The sequence below is a fragment of the Neofelis nebulosa genome, chromosome 18, assembly GCF_028018385.1.
Source record: "Neofelis nebulosa isolate mNeoNeb1 chromosome 18, mNeoNeb1.pri, whole genome shotgun sequence".
Taxonomy (NCBI): domain Eukaryota; kingdom Metazoa; phylum Chordata; class Mammalia; order Carnivora; family Felidae; genus Neofelis; species Neofelis nebulosa.
In genome coordinates, this window is record NC_080799.1 from 42838445 (window position 1) to 42850365 (window position 11921).

General features: G+C 62.7%; 1 protein-coding gene across 1 annotated transcript; it reads right to left on the reverse strand.

The window, feature by feature from the left end:
• Nucleotides 1-467: 467 nt before the first annotated feature.
• On the reverse strand, nt 468-11516 carry GREP1 (glycine rich extracellular protein 1). The gene is made up of 36 exons (XM_058710567.1): nt 11431-11516; nt 11198-11230; nt 10215-10244; nt 9542-9577; nt 9179-9211; nt 9035-9094; nt 8686-8793; nt 8526-8579; nt 8076-8096; nt 7957-7989; nt 7831-7872; nt 7454-7513; nt 6758-6787; nt 6651-6683; nt 6526-6561; nt 6294-6323; nt 6178-6210; nt 5523-5558; nt 5141-5170; nt 5016-5048; nt 4192-4227; nt 3979-4011; nt 3859-3894; nt 3743-3775; nt 3596-3631; nt 3140-3271; nt 2822-2866; nt 2469-2510; nt 2320-2352; nt 1837-1896; nt 1728-1757; nt 1591-1650; nt 1344-1457; nt 1032-1076; nt 879-932; nt 468-638 (listed from the first exon to the last, which is right to left on the reverse strand). The coding sequence occupies exons 1-36, from the start codon at nt 11495-11497 to the stop codon at nt 613-615; spliced, it is 1653 nt and encodes a 550-aa protein (XP_058566550.1). The 5' UTR covers nt 11498-11516; the 3' UTR covers nt 468-612.
• Nucleotides 11517-11921: the final 405 nt, after the last annotated feature.

Here is an 11921-nt window from a genome sequence, read left to right on the forward strand (position 1 = left end):
AGCAAGTGAAAGGCTTAAGAAAAAGATTTCGAGGGGCACCGGGGTGGGGGGGGGGCACAGTTGGTAAGGGTCCGACTTCCGCTCAGGTTATGATCTCACCATGTGTGAGTTCGAGCCCCGCGTCGGGCTCTGGGCTGACAGCTCAGGGCCTGGAGCCTGCTTTGGATTCTGTCTCCCTCTCTCTCTGCCCCTGCCCCTCCCCTGCTCACACTCTATCTTTCTCTCTCTCAAAAAATGAAAAATAAAAACATTTTAAAAAATCAAAAAGAAAAAGATTTTTAGTGGAATAACTGATAAATAGACTATAAATTCACACATAAATAATGCACACGTCCCCTAATTTGATTGTGGCTCCCCCCACTCAAGCGGGGCTGAGTGGATGGACGTGGGATGGATGAATGAGGTGCCGGCCGGGGCTGCCCCACCCCAGCCAGCGATCCCCCTACCACAGCACAAAGAGGCAAACAGGGAAGCACGTGGTCTTTATTAATACTTTCAGCCCGCAGGAGACCCCAGGCCAGAAGCCAAGCCCCAGGGTCTGGTCGTCCTCACCCACACCGGGCTGTGGTTCTGAGGCACTCAGGATGGGTGGTGATGGAAGGGTCTTGGCGCTCAGCATTTTCCAAGAGAACAGTGGCCTGGGAGGAGGCAGGGCCCCGGTGAAGTCTGGACCCCTCCTCACCTCCCAGGCGACTTGAGCCCTCTCCCTCCTCTGGTGTCTAAGATCAGTCACTCAGCACCTACCTACAGGTGACCTGAGAGCCTGCCATCCCTCCCAAGGGCTGGGACAGCCCCAGGGCCAGCCCCAGGGCAGCCTGGAGGGGCCACAATGGTGGCGCAGGGTGAGTGGGGGACAGGGCCACTGTGATGCCTCTCACCTCCATAGCCATTTCCCAGCAGGCCACTGCCACCTCTCTTCACCTCAGGGCTGCCTAAGGCACAGACAAGCCAGGGCACCAGGTCACCGGAGGACTTCAAAGTCCTCCTGCCCTTCCCGGCTTCACCCCAGGCCCTGGGATACTGCCACTCACCGAAGGGTCCAGGGCCCAGCTCTGGCCTCAGCTGTCCATATGTGCCTGGGGGGGAAGGACAGAAGGTGGGAGCACTGAGTCCCCAGTGGCTTTCACTTGGGGTCTGTCACTTCCCCTTCTTGTTCTAGCATCCAGGTTCATGCTCAGGGTCCCTTGCCCCTCGCCTCTCCTCCAACCCCATCCATTCCTGCCTACCCACCCTGTTCCTGTCCTGTTCCCTCTCTCCAGGGCTGTGGGTGGGCCTGGGCCCAGGGCGCAGCCCCCTACAGCCACCGGGACAACCCCACAATGCTTTTCCACATAGCCCATTACCTGGCTGGCTCCTGACCCCTGGATATGCACCTCCAGCCCCATATCCAGGCTTCAGGGCAAGCACCCAGGGCTGGACGGAGGGCCAAGAGGAGCCCCTTAGGGTCCCAGCCTGACCTGCAGAAGGAGAGCTGCTGTGGGTACCTGTCCCCACCAGAGCAGGACATCCAGGGCCTCAGAAGCCCCCGACCGGTTGGCGTGGTCCCCATGGCCCTTGCCAGGGTTCACCCCCAAAACACTCATTTCCTACCATTTCCTTCAGGGCCTGGAGCTGCTGCCTTGGGGTAGACTGGCGCTTCTTCCCCGAACCCTGCAAGAGATCCAAGTGATTCCTCCCAGCCCCTGGATGCCCCTCTCCCCATCGCCTGCACTCTCCCCCAGACTCACCATTCCTAAAGCCATTGGCCCCAGGGAACTCTGGAGGAAGGAGAAGGTCAGAGACAGGAGTAGCCCCTGAGTCCAGTGCTCCCCACCCCACCCCAGCACCCCCAGGCACCTGGCTGCAGGTGGGCCTCAGAGAAGACCCCGGCTCCCAGACCATTCCCGTAGCCAAACCCTGCAAGACAGAAGTTGGAGAAAGACTGGGTGAGTGGGTAGGAGCCCAGGGTGACCAGCTCATGGACAGACAGGAGGCAGCAGACACACAGACTGACTCGGAAGCAACCCAGACAGGGCCTCACACATTCTCCCCACCCTCAGTAGGCTAACCCTGTGCCACCCCTGGTGTCCCACCTTCCAGAAGCTTCTCCTGACCTCCCTCTGGGCAGCTTCCCTTTCCACCTCAGGACTGTGCCTCAGTCTGCCACTCTGCCCTCACCGGAGACAGGGTGGCACCTGGTTCTGGCCATAATTACGGCCTAGTGCACAGTAAACGTGTGCCGGCTACATCGGGAAAGAGCCAGATGTGGCAACAGACAGGAGCAAGGAGGGCTTGCCATAAGGAAAGTGGCAGCCTGCACCCAGGGGACCAGGCGCTCACCGACTTTCTGAGGCTTGAGGCCACCACCAAAGCCTGGGGGAGAGGAAATGGGGATAGAGATTGGGGGGGAGGTGGTCAGCCAAAGTCTCTTGACTCCACTCTTCTCTAGCTGGGGACAGGAGAGGCAGGAAAGGGAAGGGCCTTCTCACCCAGTTCTGTTCCTGCTCCATAGCCGTTGGGGGGCCGGTATCCTGTGGGGAGAACAGAGATCAGCGGAGAGTACCCAGACTTTCCCTAACGCCCTGGGGGTCAAGGACGGACCTTATGGGTTCTCAAGAGGAGGAAGGGATCCTCCCTATCAACAGGAAATGGAATCAGAAGAAATGGGCTTAGAAAGCAGCAAGAGAAACCGAGGGTAAACTCTGGGAGGAACTTCCCTTCCCTAAGGAGCCTGAACAGCTGAGGCAGACTGGGGCACAAGGATGATGGAGGAGTGACCCTGGTGTGGCATGGGGACGGGGGGGGGGGCCACAAGGATGATGGAGGAGTGACAGACTCGCACCTGCTTTCTGAGGTTTCATTCCCCACTGGATGGCCGGAGTCGGTGCTAGGAAGAAAGCCAAGTGACAGGAGTGAGCTTAGGGCAGGGAGGGTCAGGAGTGCTGCAGGCTGCCCTTGGTGCAAGGGCTGGGGGCGGGGCTGCCATACTGGGGGTCCCGTGGGGTCTCAGGGCCAGTTTAGGCTTTCCCTCAGGTGGCTCTCTGTGATAGCCTCAGGCTCAGCTGGAGAATGGGCAGGGGCTTGTGGCAGCCCAGCTAGACCCAGGCCCTCCTGGGACCAGGTATCCCCTGCTGCCCCCCAGACCCCACTCCACACTGACCTGGGAGCTTGCCATTCTGCACTGGGGGAGGGGGCTGAGATTTGGGGCCCCAGCCGCCCCCTTTGTCAGAAGGGACCCCCGAAGTGGGAGGCCTGGGGAGCAGCAGTGGAGGGACCCTCCCATTGCAGGGACCTAGATGGGGGGGGGGGGGGGGAGGGCAGTGAGCCCAAGTTGGCGCCTACCCCAGGCTGCTCTCCTGGCCTCAGCCTGGCCAAACCACCAGCCCTCAGTGGCTTCCAGGACAGACACAGCTTGGGTGGGGGGAGGGGGGAGGGGGCGGGGCACTGGCTAGGCCAGAAAAAGCCCTGTTCCTGCAGTGCTAGGGGGCAAGGTGACCCACATCTAACATGGCACCTGCTGTCGGCCCACCCAGACCCTCTGCCTTCCAGCAACATCCCTCCCACCTCCCTCCTGGTGCACATCCCTTCACCCCCAGCCCCGCCCCAGGAGCCTCACCTGGCTGGGCCCCCACCCCAATCCCATTGCCATATCCTGGAGAGAAAAAGCAGGGATGTGAGGGGCAGTAATGGTAGGGTGGGGGAGGGTTCTGGAAGGAGGCAGGAGGAGGTGCAGGATAGACATGGGGGGGGGTCTCTCACTTGCCTGGCTTCGGAGGTTTCACACCCCCTCCAAGAGCTGCAGGAGAGACAGGAGGCTTGAGACCTCAAGTTTCTAAGGAGGAGCTCTGTCTCCCCTCTTGAGGTCCCCACTGCACTCACCTGCCGGGAGCTGCAGCCCAGGCCCTGGGGCATATCCTGGAAAGAGAAGCAGGCTTGAGGACAGGGGCTGGGGTGCACAGACTTCAGGGCAAGGCCCAAGAGGGGCAGGGGTGGGCTCACCTGGCTTCAGAGGGCTCATGCCCCTTCCCAGGCCTGGGAAGAGACAGAAGCAGGATGAGGGGACCCCACCCTGCTCCTTCTCTTCTCCAGGGCCCAACTCTTGGCCCCACGGGACCCCGTGCCCCGTCCTCCCCTGTCTCCACCCCCCCCCCCCCCCCCCCCCCGCACTCCAGGGCCTGCCCCTACCTCCCTCACCTGGCTGGGCCCCCTCACCTGGGAAGACTCCGGCTCCCAGCCCATTCCTGTAAACTGGGAGACAGGGTGTGGGTCATGAGGGGGAATGGGGCGGTGGGGGGAGTAGACAGTTTCTGGGGGTAGAGAGGGGTGGGGGCCTGACCCCAGTCCCAATTCTTTCTGGGATCCCCCCCACCTCCGGCGCCAGGCAACTCTCCCAACACCAGCTGGGTGTCTGATGGTGTCTCTCAGCCCAGATGCCAGCAGACGCTGGCGTCAGAGCCCACAGGTTAAGGGCTCAGTGCCCCACCCCCCACTTCAGGAACCATCCCCAGTCCAGGGGTCACCTGTGCCTCTGACCCACTGGCTAGAAATCGAGCTCTCTGGGTCTGGCTAATTTGCTAGAGCCACTCACAGAACTCAGAAAAAATTTGACTTCTCAGAGTGCAGGCTTATTAGAAAGGCTAGAACTCAGGACCAGTGCAGGGAAGAAATGCCCAGGGCCTGCGGGAGCGCCCGAGGGGCTTCCGCCCCCTCCGAGCCTTTTGGGTTTTCAGGGAGGCTTTGTTACGCGGCCCGGCAGACTAAGTCACCAACACCGGAAGAGCCTCTCATTCCCCAGCCCGGCCTCCTCCCCAGAGCTCAAAGGATGGGACCGAAGGTGGGACCCAATCACGGAGTGGGATCCCCTGGCAACCAGCTCCCCAACCCTAGGCGGCTCGTTAACATAACAAAAGAACACCTCCTGCGGCCTTTAGGAAATTACTACGCTTTTAGGAGCTCTGTGCCAGAACTGGAGATCGAACACTTATTTCTTCTTACAAGTCACAGTATCACGGGGCCGGGACCGAGAAAGGCTTTACCTGGCTTCTGGGGCTTCCCGCCTTCACCGACGCCTGAAGAAGAGATGGGACCAGGTGAGCTGCCGACTCCCCATCTCTGGGCCTCTCCTCCACAACCCTGGCGGCCCCAGCGCCCGCTTCCCTACCTGGTCCGTAGCTGATGGGAACCACGGGGCCTGTGTGGACGGGAGAGGCTCAGGTATGGAAGGAGGACAGGGGACGAGCCAGAAACCTGGGGCCTCCTCCTCTGCTACCTCCATGCGATCGTCTGCTCCACCCTCTGAGTCTGGCAGGACCCCCAGAACGGGGCTTGGGTGAAGAGACGCGCTGCCCCCCAAGCCCTCCTCTCCTCACCTGCTCTGTAGTCTTTGTGAGTTAGAGGGGTGAGGGGAGGGTGGGGGTTGGGCTGGCTAAGGTGGAGGTCCCCCCAGCTGTTCTGAAATGGTCACCAGCCCTGCCCCTGCAAGGCCCGGAGGGAGGTGGGAGAGGACGCCCAGAATTGCACCCCCCAGACCTCACCAGTCTCACCTGGCTGGCCTCCCAGCCCGTTGCCGTTCCTGAATCCTGGGGGGACAGAAGGACACGGGGTGTGAATGGGGGCAGGGGAGCTCAGGGTTTGGGGGAGGTGGAGAGAGACAGGGAGGGGTGAGGCTCACCTGGCTTCTGGATCTTACTGCCCCCCCTCACTTAGGCCTGGGGAGGCAGAGGCTGATGTGGACCCCACCACACCTCTCCTCTTGGTCCCCACGCACCCCCAGCTCCTGCTTTTCTCCCAACCCTCAGGACCCAGACCTGGCTGCCTTCCATGGGTTCCTGTTGTCATAAGTGGGGGGACGGGGGGGCGGAGTGGGGGGAAAGGAAAGCTGGATGGGGATGAGGAACAGTGTTTGGAGGAGCTCAGGAGGAGGCAGGACAGAGCTGGCTAGGGCTGAGAGGCCAACTCTCCCCTCACAGGGGCCTCTGAGGTTTCATGCCCCTCCCAGGCCACAGTTCACCTCTCCATCTCCCCAGCACTTGGAACCCAGGCCCCCCCCCCCCTTATAAAGCCCGGCCCCTGGCCCCTGGCCCCTGGGAAGCCCTGCCTCCCAGCCATTCCCAGATCCTAGAGAGGATCCTTAGGGAGTAGGGGGTGCTCTGGCTTCAGGGGCTTCATGGATACAGATAAGACCAGGGCAGGAATCACCTGGCTTCTGGGGCTTCTGGCCCCCACCAAAGCCTGGAGAAGACACGGGAGCAGGTGAGGGATGAGGGAGCCCCCATCTCAAGGCCTCCCCACGGTCCTCCCCACCCCACTCCTACCTGCTCCATATCCGTTCTGGGTCGCTGGGCCTGTGGGAGAGGAAGGGTGAGTTGGGGGGATCTGGGGCCAGCTGAGGTACAGGTGAAGGTGCCCCCTTCAGAGCCAAGCCAGAAAGCTAGAATCCTGGAGGCTTTCTCTCAGCCCTCCCTCAATTATTTACCAGTCCGGCCTCCGCAAGGCCCGGAGGGGAGAGGACGCCTAGACGCGGGCACCAGACCCCACCAGTCTCACCTGGCTGGGCCGCCAGCCCGTTGCCGTTCCCGAATCCTGGGGGGGGCAGATAGGGGCTGTGTGAATGGGGGAGGAGAGCTTAGGTTTGGGGGAGGTGGCGAGAGACAGGCAGGAGCGAGGCTCACCCGGCTTCTGGGGCTCCACACCCCCTCCAAAGCCTGGTGGAGACAGGGAGCAGGTGAGGGTCCAGTCCCCGTCTCTGGGTGTCCCCAGAGCCCTGGGACGCCCCTACCTGGTCCATAGCCGTTTTGAGTTGCAGGGCCTGGTGGAAAACAAGAGGGCTCCGGGTATAGCCTCTCTTCTGAGGCTGCCCCTGAAGCCTGGCCCCTGTGGCTCCGAATTCACCACCATACCCACCCCGTTGAGTCCCTGACCTGCCCTTGGGGCCCAGCCCCCTGGGGAGCCTGAACGCCACCCCCCGCTGCCTGGGTGCCACCTGGTTGGGTTATCGCTGCCACCATGTGCGTCAACCAGCCAGGAAGGTAGACTCGGACACTGCTTCCTGTCACCAACCGCAGGCTCAGGGCCAGCTCCCGCCGCCTCAGCCGCGGAGCTGTTTCCACAGCCTGTACCCTCTCTGGTCCCCTCTTGGAGGCCCCAGCTCAAGCACCCACAGGTGTTTCAGCGGGCCCCAGCCAGCGGTCTTCTCCCTGCCAAACCCGGCGGGCGCCTTGGCCCAGGCTCTGGAGGGCCCTGTCCCCCACCTGCTCACCCCCGGCTGTCTGCCACACCGGCTGGGGAAGGCGGTGGCCTGGGGGTCTCATGTGGCTTCTGTGGCTTTACTCCCCCACATCCCCCAGGGCATGGGGAAGACTCGGGGGGCGCTGCCTGGCCCCTCGTCGTCCCTCCGAACTAGGGTCAGAACCCCGAATCATAACTACACCTGGCCACCTCAGGGACCCGCTCTCCCGGAGCTCCGGGCCCTCACCTGGTTGCACTCCTGCTCCTGGGAAGGCGCCGCCTCCCGGCCCATTCCCGTTCCCGAATCCTGGGGAGACAGAGCAAGAGGGAGTAAGAAGGATGTGGACGACTGACAGGGAGACAAGCAGTGGGGCTCACCTGGCTCGTGTGCTTTTCCACCCCCACCAAACCTGGGTAAGAGACTAGCCAATGAGGGACCCAGAAGCCCAGCCAGGCTCCCAGCTTCAACCCCACCCCCTCGCCACCCCTCGTCCAAAGCCATTCTGAGCTGCGAGATCTATTCGGAACCACATGGGGACATCACCCCAGCAATCTCCCGCCAGCATTCAATTTTCTGCCCCCTCTAGTCCCTGACGTGCCCCAGCTTGGACCAGGCGCCCTCACCTGGCTGGGCTCCAACTCCCATCCCGTTCCCATTGCCAAATCCTAGGGAGAAAGAGAGAGGGAGTAAGGGGAGGCCAGGAGACCCGGCGAAAGGAGATTGGGACATAGGGACAGGGTGCGGCTCACCTGGCTTTTGTGGTTTCACGCCCCCTCCAACTCCTGAGAAAGGGTCAGGGACCAGGTGAAGAAGCCTGGAGCTCCCTTGAACCTTCCCCCCACCATATTCTCCTGGCCCCCACCCCTACCTGGTCCCTGAGCCGCAGGGCCTGTGGAGAGAGGGAAGGCAGGGCTGGAGCTGGGCCAGTGTGGCTGCTGAGGGTGGGCTCACCGCCTCCTATGCTGCCCTCACCCAGGACCTCTGTGTCCCTCAACTGTTCTTTGCAGGAAGCATGCCCTGAGAAGGGCCTGGGATTCGGGAAGGCCCTCCCCGAGACCATGGCCCTTGCCACAGGAGCGGCAGCAGCAGCCCGATGAGGGGAACAGCCCCTGAGAGGGAGACACGGCGCCCGAGCTGGGGACATGCAGAGAGGGCTACTCTCCCCTCCCCTGGTTGCTGAGGTTGCATCCCCCTACCAGGCCTGGGGAGAGACCGAGGCTGAGCCACTCCCCACAACTTTCTCCCCCTCTGGTTCCCTGGTTCCAGCTCTACCCGCACCTCCTTTCCCTCCCGGGGCCCCGTCTCCGGGTGTCCTCACCTGGCTGGGCTCCAAGCCCCGGGAAGGCACCAGCAACCAGTCCGTTTCCATATGCTGGGGAGGCAGAGCCAGACGGCATAAGGAGGGGACTGGGCTTCAAAGGGAGCCAGACAGAGAACAAGGTGGACAGAAGGGTGGGCATGGACGGGGGGTGTCTCACCTGGCTTCTGGGGTTTCACACCACCTCCAAAACCTGGGGAGAAAGATGTGGCAGGTGAGGGGATCCCAGAGATCCAGCCTCCTCCTGGGGCTCCATAGCTGTGCTGAGCTGTGGGGTGAGGCAGGGGGCTTTTGGGGTCCCAGCTGAGGTGGGGGTGAAGCAAGGGTGCCCTTCTCCCCTCCCCCAGCCAGACATGAGGAACTCTTATGGTCCCCTTCCACCTCCAGTAAGTCACCAGTTCTGCCCTGGGGGAGCCAGGGAGAAGACACTCCTGATGCTGACCCAGCCTCATCAGCCCCATGTCAGACCCATCCCTCTTCTCCCACCGCACCTGGCTGGGCGACCGCACCTGGCTGGGCGACCGCACCTGGGAAGGCCCCTGCTGCTAGCCCATTTCCGTTCCCAAACCCTGGGGAGAAAGGGCAGGAGGGGGTCAGGGAGGAATAAGGGAATAATAGGCGGCGGAGATGGGGAGACAGGGTGGGGGGCTCACCTGGCTTCTGGGGTTTCACACCCCCTCCAATGCCTGGGAGGGAGATGGGAATCAAGTGAGGGTCTCGGATCCCATTTCAGGAGCACCTCTAGAATCCTGGCCCCAGCTCCCCATCACCCTGGGCCCACCTCTACCTGTTCTGTAGCCATTCTAAGCTGGGGGGCCCATCGGGAGAGGGAGGGATGAACTGGGGAGGTTTGGGGTCTACCCGGCGTAGGGGTACGAGGCCCTTAGACCCAGCCGGGAACAGCAAGTCAGAAGGCTCCCGATCTGCCCCCTCAATCCTTAAAAAAACCTGACCCTCCCCTCCAAGGTCTAGGAGGGAGACAGAGAAAACCAACCCCCAGAGCCCACCAGTCTCACCTGGCTGGGCTCCCAGGCCATTCCCGTTCCCAAATCCTGGAGGGACAAATGGAGACAGGAGTGGGAGAGAAAGGTGGGGAGACAGAGCTGGGGCTGGGCAGGGCCCACCTGGCTTCTGAGGTTGAACATCCCCACTGAAGCCAGGGGAGACCCAGGGCACAGGTGAGGGACCCCGGATCCCCTTCCTCAGGGTCGCCCAGGACCCCTGCTCCCTCCTGCCGGTCATTCTGAGCAGGCCTATGGGAACTCAGCTCCGGTCGGTCCATCCCAAAGAGGGTGGACAGGATGGCTGGTGCACAGAAAGGGGGCCTTGGAGCCCACTCCCCTCTTTCCACTCCCGCAGGCCCAGAGGACATGCAGTGAGCCATGCCTGCTCGCCCCGGAGTGGGGCTCAGCAGGGGCAGCACAGGGAAGAAGCAGGGAGAGGAAAGACTGGCGGTGCCCAGGGCAGGTCCACGGGTGAGATGACACCAGAGCTGTCTTGGTGGATTCCGAGGGGGGAGGGGAATGTGTGCAGCAGGAAAAGGAGAGACCTACACCTGCCACAAGGGATCGCTGGTTTGCTTCTCTACCTGGGGGTGGGGGGGGGGCGGGGAGGGGGTCAGCACTGTCCCCACATATTCTGAGGCAGCTGCTTCTCCGAACCCCCAAATCCCATTTGCCCATCTCTCACCTGCTCCCAGGCCACTGGGGGGGCCGTAGCCTGAGTGGAGGAAACAAGAAGTTTAGCCTGGGGGCCAGGAGGGGCCAAGGGCTGGGGTGCCTCACCCTCGTTCAGAGGACACAGCTGCTCCCACCCTGCCCACCCTCTCAGCCAGCTTTACCTGATCTGTAGCCATTGGGGGGCCCTAAGCCTGTGGGTTGAGGAGAAGGAGGCGAACTTAGGAGGGGGCAAAGGTCTGAACCTGAATGCCGCCCTCCCGCTCTGCAAGAGCGGAGCCCCTCGCTGGGCCTCAGTTTCCCCTCTGGTCACAGGAGGGGCAAGGACAGAGCCAGGTGAGTAGCCAGCAGGAGGGTCATGGAGGGAGGGGGCAGATCCCCTGCGCCTCCCACAGGGGTGTGTCTGCCTCTACCCTCCATTCCGACTCTGGAGTGTCTCTGGGATGCCTCCCTTCCCGGAAATCTCATCCTCCTGGCGCCCCACCTCCTAATCTTTCCCTCCTGCAGCTCAGGTGCCTCTGGTCTCAGCAGGGATCCCCTTCTCCCACCCTTAAGACCCCACAGGTTCCTGGAGTGAAGACCCTGCTGTGACACTCTGGCCCCCCTCCCCCTGTCCCTGGGCCCCTTTGTCTTCTCCCCCCTGCCCTGCCTCCAGTCCTTTGCCCTGTCTTACTGCCAGGATGTGCTTCCCCTTCCCTGTCACAGCTTGCCCCCCTTGAAAACCTAGTTCAAACCCCTCCTCTGGGATGTTCTCATGCCCCATCCCATTCCTGTTCCAAAGGTGTGGGGTGTCTGTGCTCCACACACGTGAGCTGGCCATGGACGAGACTGTCTGCTATGAAGACAGGGAGGGACCCTGTGCTCTCCTGGGGCCCACATCTGGATCTTAGAACTAGGTAGGGAACATCTGGGGCTCTCCCCCCAGAGGGCTCGCAGACCCCTGGGGGAGAGACCAGGCCCTCTTCCTTGACCCCAGTGCCAGGAGGGACTGCTTACCTTTCCCTAGGCCTGGAGACAATGGAGGTAGCCCTGGGGAGAAAGGAGGTGCTGACTCGGGGTGGGGACCCCAGAGGTGGAGAGGGAGCAGGACCCAGGCATCCATCGCCTGCCCAGGACAGGCTTCACACCCGGACCTCCGTCTCTCCGGAGCCCCAGCATTGGCCCAGGGCTGTACCTAGGCCCCCCAAACCCAACCTCAGCAACCTCAGCTGCCCGCCTTCCGCCCTCACCGCCTTGCAGGCTTTCAGAAGTCAGGCAGAGCAGGAAAAGGGCCGCGGGGAAGGCCCAGGTGCCCATGACGCCGAGTGGGACGGGATGGCACCCACCCTTCGGGCCTTTAAACACCCCTGCTGGGTGGGGTCTCGCCCGGGCCCCCCAGCTGTGCGTGGCAGAGGCTCTGCTGGCGGAACCCAGGGGGCCAGCCCCCACCTCTCTCTGTGGCATGACTCCAACCCCTCGACTTCTCCCCGCCCCACCCCTCATCCATCATGGGTGCTGACAGCCGGGACAGGCCCCCACCTGGCCCCTGGGGCTCCTCCACCCGTCAGGGTTGGGGCCCCGGCGCCAGACCTCGGGGGCTCAGATTCCCTCCCAGCAGCTGGCAAGGGGCAGGCAGGCACCCCAGGCCCAGCCCATATAGAGCCGGAGAGAGGAGGGAAAGCCAGGCCCAGAAATGTTGGGGGGGGGGGGCAGGCAGGGGAGACTCTGATGAGTTACTGTG

Excerpts from the sequence above, each read along its gene's own strand:
- GREP1 (XM_058710567.1), bottom strand. The coding sequence starts at position 11,497 with ATGGGCACCTGGGCCTTCCCCGCGGCCCTTTTCCTGCTCTGCCTGACT. Across the intron at positions 4,012-4,191 it reads GGGAGCCGGAGTCTTCCCAG|GCCTGGGAAGGGGCATGAGC; the intron begins GTGAGGGGGCCC and ends GTCTCTTCCCAG. Across the intron at positions 2,867-3,139 it reads GCAGAATGGCAAGCTCCCAG|CACCGACTCCGGCCATCCAG; the intron begins GTCAGTGTGGAG and ends CTTTCTTCCTAG.